This window comes from Haemaphysalis longicornis, unplaced genomic scaffold, assembly GCF_048455015.1.
Source record: "Haemaphysalis longicornis isolate Haplotype H1 unplaced genomic scaffold, Haemaphysalis longicornis Haplotype H1 scaffold_3, whole genome shotgun sequence".
Taxonomy (NCBI): Eukaryota; Metazoa; Arthropoda; class Arachnida; order Ixodida; family Ixodidae; genus Haemaphysalis; species Haemaphysalis longicornis.
Genome location: NW_027526335.1, coordinates 51,728,299 through 51,741,719, shown reverse-complemented (window position 1 = coordinate 51,741,719; position 13,421 = coordinate 51,728,299). Strand labels below are relative to the sequence as shown.

Genomic DNA, 13,421 nt, shown 5'->3' with positions numbered 1-13,421 from the left:
TTCAATCCAATCCAGGATTCAGTCTAATCCAAAAGGAACGTGCTTAGAGGAAAATGAATGGGTCGGGTCTGGTGGGTCTGTAAAATTCAGATTGCCCTGGCATGAAATCCAAATCGCAACTATGTTCCTTTTGTGAGCCTGACGAGTAGAGTGTAGATTCCAGAAATAAAGCCCAGGCGGTCGGTGAACTTAAAAAAACAAGCGTTCCATCAAATATCACTTCGCGCAGTGGCAGTTTCGCTTTCAGGAATATTCCAAGTCCATTATGGCATTCCTTATATTGCTTTTATTAGTCCTGTACATTTTATTTGATGTTAACTACTTCATACGAAACATTGCCCTACTAATAACCGGTTGCCTGCGATGGAAGAACTTGAGGCGACCTATCTTGGAGCCTGACGTTACGGCAGGTGAGTTGTTCTCGACTGTCAATGGATCAACTGTTATCAGTATATTATCTTTATGACTTGCCTATCCGGAGCAGTTCCAAAACTGATGGGCAAATAAAGTACGGAGCAGCGCTGAACAGTTGTGAGCTGTCCAAAATTACAGATAAGGAGGCCTCATTTTGCTACGCGACTAAGTGCAAATGTCATTATCATAGCCAGAAATTTGATGAAAAAAAAAAAAAAATCCGAAGCACAAATGGCAGACTATGCACACGACGAAGCAGGCTACATTAATTCAGAGAGGAGGCTTAAAAAGCTTGTGCGGGGAAGAGTGAAGAGAAGAGAACAGCTGTTCACGAATCATCTGTAATAGGTGCGTACAACGTTCAAGTGTTCTTATCAGAGTAGGTGTCTCCCAAGATCCCGTTGGCGCCACGCATACTTCGGCGTTCCGCTGTGGGTGAGGGGGCGTCCGGATCAGTTCTTGGCAGCACTTTATGGTTGGTGGGGAGAGGAGGAAGCACACCGGTGTTCGTTTATGCCAGGATGACTAGAAGGGTAATCGGTCAGACATTAAACTATTTTATACAGAGCAGTTTTTAGAGAGAAGTCTGTGATCATTTCTAATATTTGGGGGCTACTCCTAATGTACTCGACATGTTCTAGCGCCGACGTTGGAACCCTGGGGCTTGCAGAACCCTGGGGCTCACCCAGCTGTGCATGGCTGGGTGAGAAAACTTAATATGCCCGAATAAGGTGGAACAAATTGGGTGTCTCGTCGCTTCCACCCAACTAGTTCCACCTTATCTGTTCGGCCTCTGTAACCTCAAGGTAGAGTCATCGCCTCCTGTATTTTTACAACGCCAAACGCATCAGCCCATATTGGCCAACCAAGCCCTTCTATTCCAGCCACTCCCCCAATCGGTAGCCTTCCCAGCACTTTAGTCACATGACCGGTTCATCTTGGCACGACGCATGGTGGAAAGCGGCAACGTTGCCGAAATGTGCTCCGTCGCAGCTCTGAGTTTTCTAGCAGTGGCACGAGTGCCATTACTTTCGCAATCTCAAACATCAGTTGCCTTGGCAACCAGACACAAGCTGCTCTTGAATTCAGTTATGGCTGGGTGATCCTGGTTCAGCTCGGGGCCCCACCTTACGACATGTGGGCACTGCAGGCGTACCACTCACTCCCATTTGGAAGCGCGCAAGGCGTTTGACATTGTAGAATACAGGACGCGATGGTAAAGTTGTTTCTGATGCCAACGGCCTTGGTTCGAGCACCAGCAGTTCTAAAAATGTTGTTCGGGTTGTGTAAAAAATCTTTAACAGTTCCATCTACAGTCATTAAATAAACTATGCTTAATGTGACTGTGTGAAAATAATCAAGTAATTTATGTTGACGTTCTCTTTGCCAAGAACATTTGTGACAGTTGTAGTTGTTTAATGTGTGAAAACACGTATCGTTGCCCTGTACATTTTTCCGCACCACGACTTGTGATGTCACCGATTGTAAATGACGAAATACAAGTTGTGGAACCTGCTTATGTGTTTTCTTTTTCTGCAAACATAAAATAGTACCAATGCAGCAACATGTAAATGTAAAATAAATGAATGTATCTGGCAAGTCTTCCCAATATCCGAACTTCAGCTTAGTAAGCACCAACGAAACTGCAACAAAGCACCTGAGGCTTTGTTGCAGTTTAGATTTCTATCAAGGTAGCTGAAAGTTGCAAGCTAGAGGTCCTGCCTTCTCTCACTCTTAACGGGCTTATATCAATCAATCAAGTTATTCTGCTTTGTTGCATAATGGAATGTACTCAAAACACTACTTGGACCCATAGCCAGCAGCTTGTAAGAAACAGTTGTCTGTAGGGTGAATAAGGGGGCATCAAAAAAGCCAAAGGATTTCTCAAACTTGTGATCTTTCATTTGAAACGAGGGGTTATTGAGCCTTTCATGCTTGTTTAAAAGCAGCAACATTTTGGTATTATGCTGTAGCCAATAAAGACATTAAGAGCCCAGTCGTGTTACCTGTTTTCGTGCCGTTGCCTTGCAGGCAGGTGCATGCTTAGTGACCTGGACTACATGCTGCACATGAACAATGCCAAATACCTTCAAGCCTTCGAGATTGGACGAGCTGCGTTCGGGCTGAAGAACAAATTGTGGGCGAAAGCGAGGAAGCAAAATGCCCACTTTCTCATCAGCGCACAAGTGGTCCGCTACCGAAGACCCGTTTCCCTGTTTCAAGCCTTCGAGATTCATACTAAGGCAAGGCCACCAGCATTCGAGTTCCCTTTTTGGTTTCCTTCAATACAGGGGATACTTCTTTAGTGCACTGTACAAAACCACTGACATAAACAATGCGTGCTGCTGCTGGTAGCTTTTCTGATGCTGCATTTTTGTTAAACCTGGATGCAACGAACCTCTATGTGACGAATTCCTGGATTTAACGAAGTTTTTCAATTCCCCATTGCCAGTCCCATTGAAACCTATGTGTTTGAGACCTGAAGGCGTTGCAACGGATAACCTTGATGTAACGAATTCGTTACGCTGATAGTTCATTGTTTTTGGCACTTTCTCCGAAAAGTCGGCTGGAGAAATGCACTAATTCAGCGAACTTCACCCACACCACAAACTGGGTTATACTGAGCGTTTCCAGTGTCAGTGCGGTGCTGGTTAGGTGCTAGGCCTGCCTGACGGTGTGTAGTCGCGAGTCTCCACTGCCATCTGTGGTGTATGTTAGTCACTGATGTGTTGTGCTGCGAGAAAGCCAAAATCTTTGTGTTTACAATTTTAAACATTGTCTCCGCCGGCGACAAAGAAGAACATCGCCGTCTGGTACAGTATCCCAGCTAGCACCCTCTCAATAATTTTGAGCGTTGCTAAGAGCATCAAGTTCACGAAAAGGCGCCCTTTCAGCATAAGTTTGGTCCTTGAAATGGGCTAAGGCACCGAAGAGTGTCAAAAAGCAAAAGAGATACTTAAGTTACGTTTGTGAATATGGGGAAAAGTGACCTTGATTCGGTGGAGTGCCGTGTAGTGACTAAGTTTGTGGGAAAGCTGATTGATTGTTGGGTTTAACATGCCAACGCAACGCAGGTGATGAGGCGCGCCGTAGTGGAGGGCTCCGGATTAATTTTGACCAGATTAATCTTTAACGTGCGCAGAAATCTCACTCACACGGGCGTTTTTGCTTTCCGTTTCCGCCAGAAAACGGGCCGCCGCAGCCGGGAATCAAACCTGCATCGTCGTGCACAGCAGCACAATGCCTTAGCCACTGAGCCACCGTGACGGGCAAGTTTGTGGGAAAGCGGCAGGCGCAAATCACGTAGTTTTTTTTACCATGAAATGAATCCTTTAAGGGTGACTTCATCATCACTGAAGTCTGGCATTTTGTTTTCAGTTCTTTTTCATTCATGCGAGCCTTTTAACTCGAAACCTGCATGTAACGAAAACTTGCATGTAACTAAAAATTGCGAATTTTTATCGACTTTGCTATATCCAGGTTTAACTGTACTTAGCACACGTTTTGATTTTTCTACTTGTCAAGTGTCGCAGGACTGCGTGAGATTTTCTGCTTTAAACATCGCTTACTTCAAGCGGGAGTATTCACATTTTCTGCGTATTGCACAATACTTGAAAATTCGGTTTGCTTCGGAGTGTTCTTAGCTGGGCCATTTCGTGGAGGAGGTTTAATTTGTTGCGACATTCTTGCTAGCCCAAAACGACTTGAGTGAGCAGTAGCATTAAAGAAAAATTTGGGCACGGGACTATAAAAACAAATATTCATTCTCTCAGCTTGATTCTTCCCTTTGTGTACGTACTCTTCTTAAACATCTATTGAAAGATGGGTCTGTGGAGGATAAACTGAGCACCAGCCACAAACAAAGGCTGGGTTCAAAAAGTTAGCGTCGTCCAAATTTATTAAGACCAAATGAGGTCTGATAGAGGTCCAAGATTATGCTCTGGAGGTTTCAATGGTCAGTCGTAGTTTTGTCCTTTATTAAAGATGCGCGTTTCTGATAGCTTGGGCAAAATTTTATGGCACCCAGGGGTTTTAATGGACGTAAAGTAATCTTAGTGCTTTTAAAATAGTACGTCCAACTTGTTTAATGCCTGCAAAAGGAGCTCTTTTGAGCCCATTGCATTGAAAAATACGGGCAGTGACAACTTCATCTACTGAGCTACAAGGAACGAAGGGTAACTTGCGATATGCCATTCCTTTTCATATTGCAATATTACCCGCCGTGGTGGCTCAGTGGCTAAGGCATTGTGCTGCTGAGCATGCATGAGAATGTGAGTTAGATTCCCGGCCGCGGCGGCCGCTTTTCTGATGGACGCAACAAGCGAAAACGCCCGTTTATTCGAGATTTCGGCCCACATTAAAGATCCCCAGGTGGTCAAAATTGATCCAGAGCCTTTCACTACAGCGTGTCTCCTCATCGCCTGTGTAGTATCGCCACGTTAAACCCCACAATCAATCATATTGCAGTGTTCCCATTTCATTGAGCTTACATGTATTTGGCAAAGAAGAAGAGAAGTATCTCAGTGGTAACTTGCTTTTTTTTATCAGCTCCTGAGTGCCTCCATTAGATGTACAATCTATGCTTTGCTCCTGGCATTTAAATATGTCCAGTTCCATATACAAAAAGTTAGCTAGTGTATGCTAGGGGTCCTCACAACAGAGAGGGAATGAGGTGTTGACATGTGACGTATTGTCAGAGTGATTCGTCCTTTCAATTAAAATCATCTGTATGCCAGTTTTATGGGCAACGTTCCTCTGTCTAGCTTAGTTGCAGCTGCTGGGCTGTTCTGACGGAAAGTGCAGGCCACATGCTTCACGTTGTTTAATGGTGTTGCTTTACAGAAACGTAACTCTCTGTTGCAGCTCCTATTATGTGCTGTTATACTCCTCTTCTGTCCTCTTCTTTTATCTCTGTTGTGTTTATCAGGGAGCCTTTTTTCAGTTACAACAACTCGTTTCGTTAGCACCATTTGCACTTAGCTGTGTACCCTTCATTGTGCGCACTTAGCTTGGTAAAGAACCAACTGGCTTTATTGGACTCGTTACATTCACCAGCCACTGATGTAGAAGCAAGCATACATCCTTGATTATTTTTCGCTCATCTCCTTTAATTAGCTCAGTGGGATATTTCCCAAGCCTTGCCACCCTAGTCAGTCCTGTGTCTTGCTTTTGTTGCGTGATGAAAAGGAAAATGTACAATGTTGAAGCCACGTCTGTTTTCACGTGATTTCTTTTTGTGAAGTACATTTAGCTGTCATTATGCGTGTCATCGTGATTTCTACTTTAATAAACCACCACATCAGGGTGGAATGGATTACCCATCCCAAACATTATGGTTGTGAGATAGAAAAGCTATATACAATCGGACATTGCATGGCGTTGAAGCTGCATCCTCTAGGTGAGAACTGTAGAAAAGGGGCCTTTGGCACATTTGCAAGCAGGGAGAACCGTGGCCCATTCATTTTTGTAGATGAATGAGAAAAGAACAAACACAGCACTCAGAAGAAGGGCACATTTCTCACTCGGGTCTTGTTCTTTCTTCCTTTATTTCTTTTTACCATAGCTTGTGTACTGGCAAGACAAAGAAATCTACATTCAACAGGAGTTGATCACGCTCAAGGACAACTTTATTCGCGCAACGTGCATGGTAAAAATGACCCTGGTCAACGGAAGGCTGGCTGACCTGCTCACGTCGTTGGCTGTCGACGCATCTGCCCAGCCGCTTACTGTGCCTCCCGAAGTCCAGCACTTTATCGACTACAACAGGGCAAACAGTGACAGGCTCGCTGCCGAAAGAGATAGGTTGCTTACCGCGACACGCTCGCAGTGAACTCCACGAAAAAAAAGGCGCCAACTTTTGACCCACAGTGTTGCAAATGTGGGCCTAGCAGCCGTATCGGCACATACCTCAATTATGCACTGAACTCGGGTTCCATTTCCGGCATGTCATGAACGCTTGAAAATTAGGTAAGACCAATGGCAACCTTTGTTTGTGACAAATTGCATGAAGTGCACCTAATGCAATCATTTAATCAGAGTGTAAATAATTAGAAGGGGCTGCGAGCTCATCATCTAGTATGACTATGTCTGTTGCCTGAACAACATCAAAGCACACGTCGGAAAACACGTGGGCTGATTGATTACCCTAAAGGGTGAGTCTGGCTTCACCTGTAAGTCTGGAATTTTGTTCCACAGCATTTTGTAGTATACAACATACTCATGGAGCTTGTGTGTGCTGTATGGAGAAACTCTATTTAGTTGCACATCTTACTATTACCGTGCAGCTAAGCTGGATCCTGCTGGTAGGAACCAGCTATTGTGCCACACATTGGGTGCCACCAGCTCTGGGTCACTGCTATGGACAAGTGTCTCACCTGCATGGTGGCAGGCTAATGCATCAACATTCAAAAGTTTAGTGCAAATGGAGTGTGACACTGGTGTAGGTTTTATTATTTGTCTAATAAGGTAGGTCAGAAAAAAACAGCAATTTTGCAAGCAGCGTTGCGGAGGTACTGTTTAACACCTTAACGTTGTAAATTCCCCGCAGGCAACTTCGCTGCTATGTGTTTTGATGTAGAGGAAAGGAGCTGCTTAGTGAAGCTAGTGCGCCGACATCTTTCTCAGTTAGTAGGAAAGGCTTCCTGAAGCACATTGTGATTCACCGCGTGCTATGGCCATAGTTGAGGGTTTAGCATCGTCGTTCAACTCATATTTTTACTCGAGTTCATGTCAATTCCTTCTAGAGGCCACCACGAGAGCATTTTAGGAGCCTGGTACTGCCATAGAAGATACTTTCTAGCCGGTATGCACAGGAGTTAAGTTGTTCTAATAGTTAAAAAAAAAAGAGACAGACTATCCTGAAATGGCTTATTCAAAGCAAAGGGCAGGATTACTTGTTTTGTGATTGATCGTACAATGCCTGGTTTCTTCCGCAAAATTGTCTGTTAACCGCATAAGCCTACCAGGAAAAGAGTTCCATTTGACACTTGCTCTCTTGAATTACACTGGATGCTATTTCACAAAAAAGGACAAAGGGAGGAAAGTAACTGGGACGTAGGGGTATAAAGTGTGGATGTGCTAGTGGCTTCTAGAACACACGGTGCTTTGTTAAAAAAGGCCTGCTGTAGTACATAAACATTCTTTTTGTTTTTTTTTCTCTGCCAATCATGCAAGTTCTGATATATACAAGCTGAGCCTACCATTCAGTACTAGGTACAGAACTTTGTGACGTGCAGAGCAAACATTTTTTGCATCGTCAGTTCTCACAATGTATTTAGTGTTATTGTGGCTCATAATGGTAACAATAATGATAATGTTACGGGGACGCCTAAGCACTCCTTAGATGTAGTAACTGCGAAAGCATGAGTGTCCAGTGACTGAACATGTTTTCTAATCACTGTCATTATCCTTTTCTTTTTCCATCTTGTTCGTCTTCTCCTAATTACTATGATGTGGAACATTTGCATCGCCAAGCAAAGACGAAACAGGAACGTACTTTGCCGATTTCCTAATTGCTACTTCCCGAATTAGCAGGCTCCGTCACACGTGTAGGTGACGGCACATGCTTCAAATGTGCGTTTCTGATTCGAAGGCCAGAACACATTCACGTGGTCCACCTCTTATCAGCTAGGGTCACAGAGGTGTACTGTCGGGGAAGCATGTTAGTCCCGCATTCTGAAGATCCCGAAAATCCCAAGTTTAAATCTCACTCAGACCCAAATTTACCCAACTTTCTTTTCAACTCAATTGCCCTGCTTTTTAACATTGAAGCTGCTTAACAAATCATAATTTTTCGTGTCCGCAGTTAAAAATACCAAGAAATCCCCCAGTGAGCACACGTAAGCACGCGCACATGAGTGCGGGCATTGCGGCGGCCGCCCGGCAGTTAACAAAACCAAGAAAATGCCCAGTGCTCATGTGTGCGTACCTAGTGACGACCGCCCAGCATTTTCTGCGCACGCTCGTCAAGCCATGCATACCCACTTAAAAAGATTGGTCAAAATTGGCCAAAATTGGCCAAAAAAAAAAAAAAAACTCCAACGTTAGCCGTAATTGTGGCAACACTTGTTCAAAACAAGAAAGACACGTAATAGCATACGCCTCTCCAAGGTGATGCCCAATGACTAACACTTCCAAAAAAATGAAAAGGCTCACACTTATAGCAACAGTGATGGAGTAAAGGTCGTTGCAACAGCGAAGAAGAAGCAAATCGGGTGCAATCGTGGACTTAAACCTTCGTGATGGTCGGAAAGGTTGTGTACAGTTTCGCTACCTTCAAGTCCTACGCGTCGGTGTGAGCTTCCTTAATTTTAGATGCGACTGCATCTCATTCACTCGCCTTGTCCCTCCATACGGCGTTGTTGTTCGTCCACACCCCTCCCCCATTCTCCTCGCCGCGTGAGCTGCGCTCTTTGCCGCTCACCCCCCTCTCCTCTTCGATAGCGAACACTCTCTCGCGAGGGTCATTGGATTGGATTGGCTTGGATTGGATTGGATTGGATTAAAGTGGATTGTGTTGGATTGTGTTGCGTCATAGCCGCGCCACGTTGTGTCATAGCCGCGGCAGGGGGTTCACGATACGTTTCACGCGATGGGAGAATCAACATAACGGAAACAACAACGGAACCCCGTATGCGTCGCATCTACACAGGGGTTCCCGCAAGGGGAGGTGGGAGTAATTTTTATATTTATCCCTTGAGCTGTTAACCACTTTTGTGTGCCGTCAGTTTGCCAGGAACACCGGATTTTCGACTAAGGATTTTGTATTAATTGGGCCACTATACACGGCTCGCACATGACATCACCATCACCCTTTCTGGTGCACTGCTTTCAGCTTTCGCAGTGATATTATTAGAGATAACAGCAGCTGATAGGTTCACAGCCTTCCACCGTGCACACAGTGCACCAATATGGCAGCTGCAATTACGTCAGTGGAAGCTATCTATTATGAATGTGGTGTTATTATGCCTCTTCTCTGTCATTTTTGGTTTCGCAGTTGGGCCAGCATATATTTTCCACTACACTGAATCCATGCATACCGGGCGCTGCACTGGCCAGTGACTTCACACAAGGTCAGGCGGTGGCTATCATTTTGCACGATATGTGTCATAGATACAAGAAATGCAGCTGAAACCTGTACTATATTGGTAAAAGAAAGTTGCAAGTAGAAACATTTTGAAGTGTCAAGGGCCCGGAGCTTGTGGCTTGTTAAATGACCTGTAATGCATACTAGACTGCTTTATTCCAGTCTTGACGAAATTCTTGGTAACTCTTTCCTTGTTCCTGTCTCAAAGAACACGACCATAAAAGCAGACTATGAGCAATGTGTCGGTTGTGTATAAACAATCTAAAGGTAATGTTTTGTGCTGGCACCTGCCATGGTGGCTCAGTGGCTAAGGCATGCTTCTGAGCCCAAGGATGCGAGTTCGATCTTGGCAATGGTGGCTGCTTTTCTGATGGAAATGAAAGGCGAAAATGACCGTGTGTTCGAGATTTCAGCACATGCTAAGGATCCCCAGGTGGTGTAAATTAATTCAGAGCCGTCCACTACGGCGCGCCTCATCACCCAGGGGTAGCTTCGGCTCATCAGACCCCACAATCAATCAGTTTTGTGCTGGCAACCATGTGGTTTTCATGATACTTACAAACGGGAAGAAAAGGAGAAAGCATTGAGATCTTTTTTCATTAGTCTCTGTACAACATGGAGGAAAGAGTATTCTTTCCTCCATGCTGTACAAGAACTGGAGAACTGGCTGTACAAGAACAAGAACAAGAACCAGTTCACAAACTGGTGGGCCGATGTAACTCTCATTGGTAATGACAATTTATCCAGCTATTGCCAATGGAGGGCACTATGTGTGACGTGAAAGCTCAGGGCCAGTATTTACATTCTGCTTAGCTGTGCAGCGGTGTTAAAAAGGCTTAACTTAATTAGTAAAGGGTCAATCCATTCTGTAGGTATTTACTTAAACAACAGGCTGTACTCTCAATTTTTGCACATGAGCAGCGCATGCAATGAGCTTCTAGGTCTGGAATCTAGATGGCCCAGCCTGTATTGGAGGCTGTTCACACGGTCTTTGGCATTTGCTTGGAGTTCTCTAAAAAGCCCTGAAAATTCAAGGGCTGGTGGCTGCCACCAAAGCAAAACACCAGCTCACCTTGCGCTGCGAATTTTTAATCTTTGAACTGGTGCAAAATTATTTTCTGGCGATATGATCATTCTTGTCTGTCTCCAATGTCAACAGTGATGAGGCATTCCTCAGGGAGTTGTCCTTATCCCAATACTGTTTGAAATCTTTTTCAGCTATGCTCATTTTCACCATGCAGCTTGAACTGGTGTTTGTGTTGGTAGTATTGCTTTTTTCTTCCTTTTTTTCCCCTTCAGCTGGTAATATACGGTGGTTGGTTCCAGCGAGAAGGGGTTTCAGCTAGAAGAGCTGCTCCTTTATCCAGCCACTCTTCGTCAACTTAATTCCTCATTTTGAACAGTTGTCCCATTTGAAAATGTGGTCTCAGTTTTGGGGTGACAGTCCCAGATTTTAACTGTACAGGTATAACATCCGCCATCCATACACTTTTGCATTAAGGTGACTTTGTATATAACTTTGATAGCTGCTTGTTGTTTCAGTCCTCCTACCACAATTTTTTTTGTGCCTGTCCATCTTTTATTGCCACTCCTCTAAGAAATAAGTGTCATTTCAATTTGTACTGAGTTCTAGCTCCTTTGATGATGCCCTGCGAGGTTTTCGTCTGTTTTTTGGGAGATCTGAATTGTAGCCATATTCAGCTGCACTTGCCTTATACAATGGGGGCCCATTCTTTTGCTGGACATATCTCAGCATTGGCCATGGGTCGGCACAGTGCGGCATTCTTTTTAAAGGCGATAGTCTTTCTTGGGCTACTTTAACCCGAAAATTTTTTGTCGGTCTGTATGTATCTATGTCTGCTTGCCTATCCTTTGTTTCAGCTTTCCAGCAAAAAAAAATACTTGAACAAAAGGTATATGGGCAATAGCTTTTCAAAACGACGAAATCTAATGACACACTTCATACTTATCAACATTCAAACTGCAAACTACAAACTTCAAACTACAAACTTCAAACTACAAACTGGATCCCGGAATATACCTGCGCCCCCCAGGGCGAGTGTCGGCTCGTACCAATCACTCATTTGTTGTGCAGGCGTATGTTCCACGGGTGGATGTATTTAAGTTTTCGTTTCTAGTGCGATCTATTGTTGATTGGAATGCGCTTCCTCCCGAGGTGTTTACAGGATGTAGATCCTCACAGGACTTTCAACGACGGCTGGACTTGTTTTTTGCCTAATAGTGTGTATTGTTCACCTGTTCACCTCCCACCCCTGCCACAGCCCGCAAGGGCTAGCAGTATTGTAAATAAATAAAATAAATAAATAAAAATAAATTGTTCAGCAAAAAGGAAAAGGAAACATTTGAGGCAAAACATCAATGCACAGGTGATAATGCGGTGTTCTTTGGTTAAAAAGAGAAGGCTGCTCGATTTTCGTGATAGCAAATAATAAAGACTCGTTGAAAACAATATTTTATCCAAACAATCCAAAAAAGGGCTAGCCTGGAGCCCCGACCTCGGGGTGGTGTTTCAAATACAACATTAATGAAAAGTTACAATAAATGGCCCGCAATCAGTGGAAAGTGGGAAAATTGAATTGACTTGAGCGAACCTCACCATGTCTTAGATGGGAGGGGAAGAGTGTGACAGGTGGGTGGTGGAGAGAAGAGGGGCATTTATGTGACAGGGGTTGCAGAAGGCTATCATCTTGTGATGATATTTGCAGCAAAGGGAGCAGATAAGAGGCCAGTTTTTTTTTTGTTGTTGTTTGCAGTAATATTTACTGCAACCGGTAATATTTTGCTGTGATTACCTAGAAAATTCATTATTACACCTATGTTCTTCCCGACCAATCTGGAAATATGTTGCACCATATAATTATGTATTGTGTCTCCGAAAATATTTCTGTCACACAAACTTATATTATTTATTAGCCTTGTTTGTCGAATTTTTCACCTTTGCTACTGTACGTGGGACTGCATTTTCTGTGCCTTTTTATATCAGTGCTCGCGTTTACTAACAAGAGGTCCCACTACAGTGTTTACTTTGGGACCTCTTTCCATATATTGTGTTGTATGACATTCACCTGGATCCAATAAACCTCGTTTCAATTTTTAAAGAATTTTAAAAATTAGTCCAGGAAGGAGCTAAGGGAACTTTTGGTTGTATGGATCGGTAGTTATTCGTCCACCATTCAGCCTATTATTCATAAGGCTATCGGCTTCATTGGTAGAGGCTCCCTAAAGATTTGCATATTTTTTTTCCTTGGCCATTTCCACGGGTTGCTTTTAACTGGCCAGTGCAACAAATGATTGTGCCACTCTTAGGACATGTAGAGTGTTTGCTCAAGTTGAAGAGTTTTCATTCGTGCGTGTTGGCATTTTGGTCCTATGCAGGACCAGGGTGTCTGTTATTAGAGATTGTGTGAATGTTGTCCTTGTTACTCCCGTGCCGAGAAACCTCCGTTACTGTAGCACACCAACAAGAACAGCACGGTTAATAATATAAAAGCGTTCTGTGATAATCTTGTTGTATTTTTAAGTTGTATTTTTAGGATATTGGTACTGTTCGTATGTGGCAGTGAGTATACGCACAATAAGCGATGGGAGTTTTACGTGTCTAATAAAGCAAAATTTACTTTCACACTGCTTGTCATTGTGTTTCGATTTTATCACGGTACTAAACTGATGATAAACGAAATTATGTGTTGCATCAACTGCATAGCTGTTCATTTCTATGCTGATATTGCCTGTGACTGCTGTTTAAGGTCAAAGGTTGTCAGAGGCAAGCTGCCAAATTGCCCAGAGCCTGCCTGCTGGAGGGAGATTATGGACCTGTCAGGGCAGAAGCAGCTGGCGAGCCGTGCTTTGGCTTGTCATCCCCCTGGCAATGGCACGAGTGTTGCATTGATAGGCGATAGGT

General features: G+C 43.9%; 1 protein-coding gene across 1 annotated transcript; it reads left to right on the top strand.

Annotated features, from left to right (window-relative positions):
- The first annotated feature begins 27 nt into the window (after positions 1-27).
- On the top strand, positions 28-13,142 carry LOC144174455 (protein THEM6-like). Its single transcript, XM_077703175.1, has 3 exons — positions 28-410; positions 2,446-2,657; positions 5,978-13,142. Exons 1-3 carry the CDS (start codon positions 266-268, stop codon positions 6,242-6,244), a joined length of 624 nt encoding a protein of 207 aa, XP_077559301.1. The 5' UTR covers positions 28-265; the 3' UTR covers positions 6,245-13,142.
- The last annotated feature ends 279 nt before the right edge of the window (positions 13,143-13,421 follow it).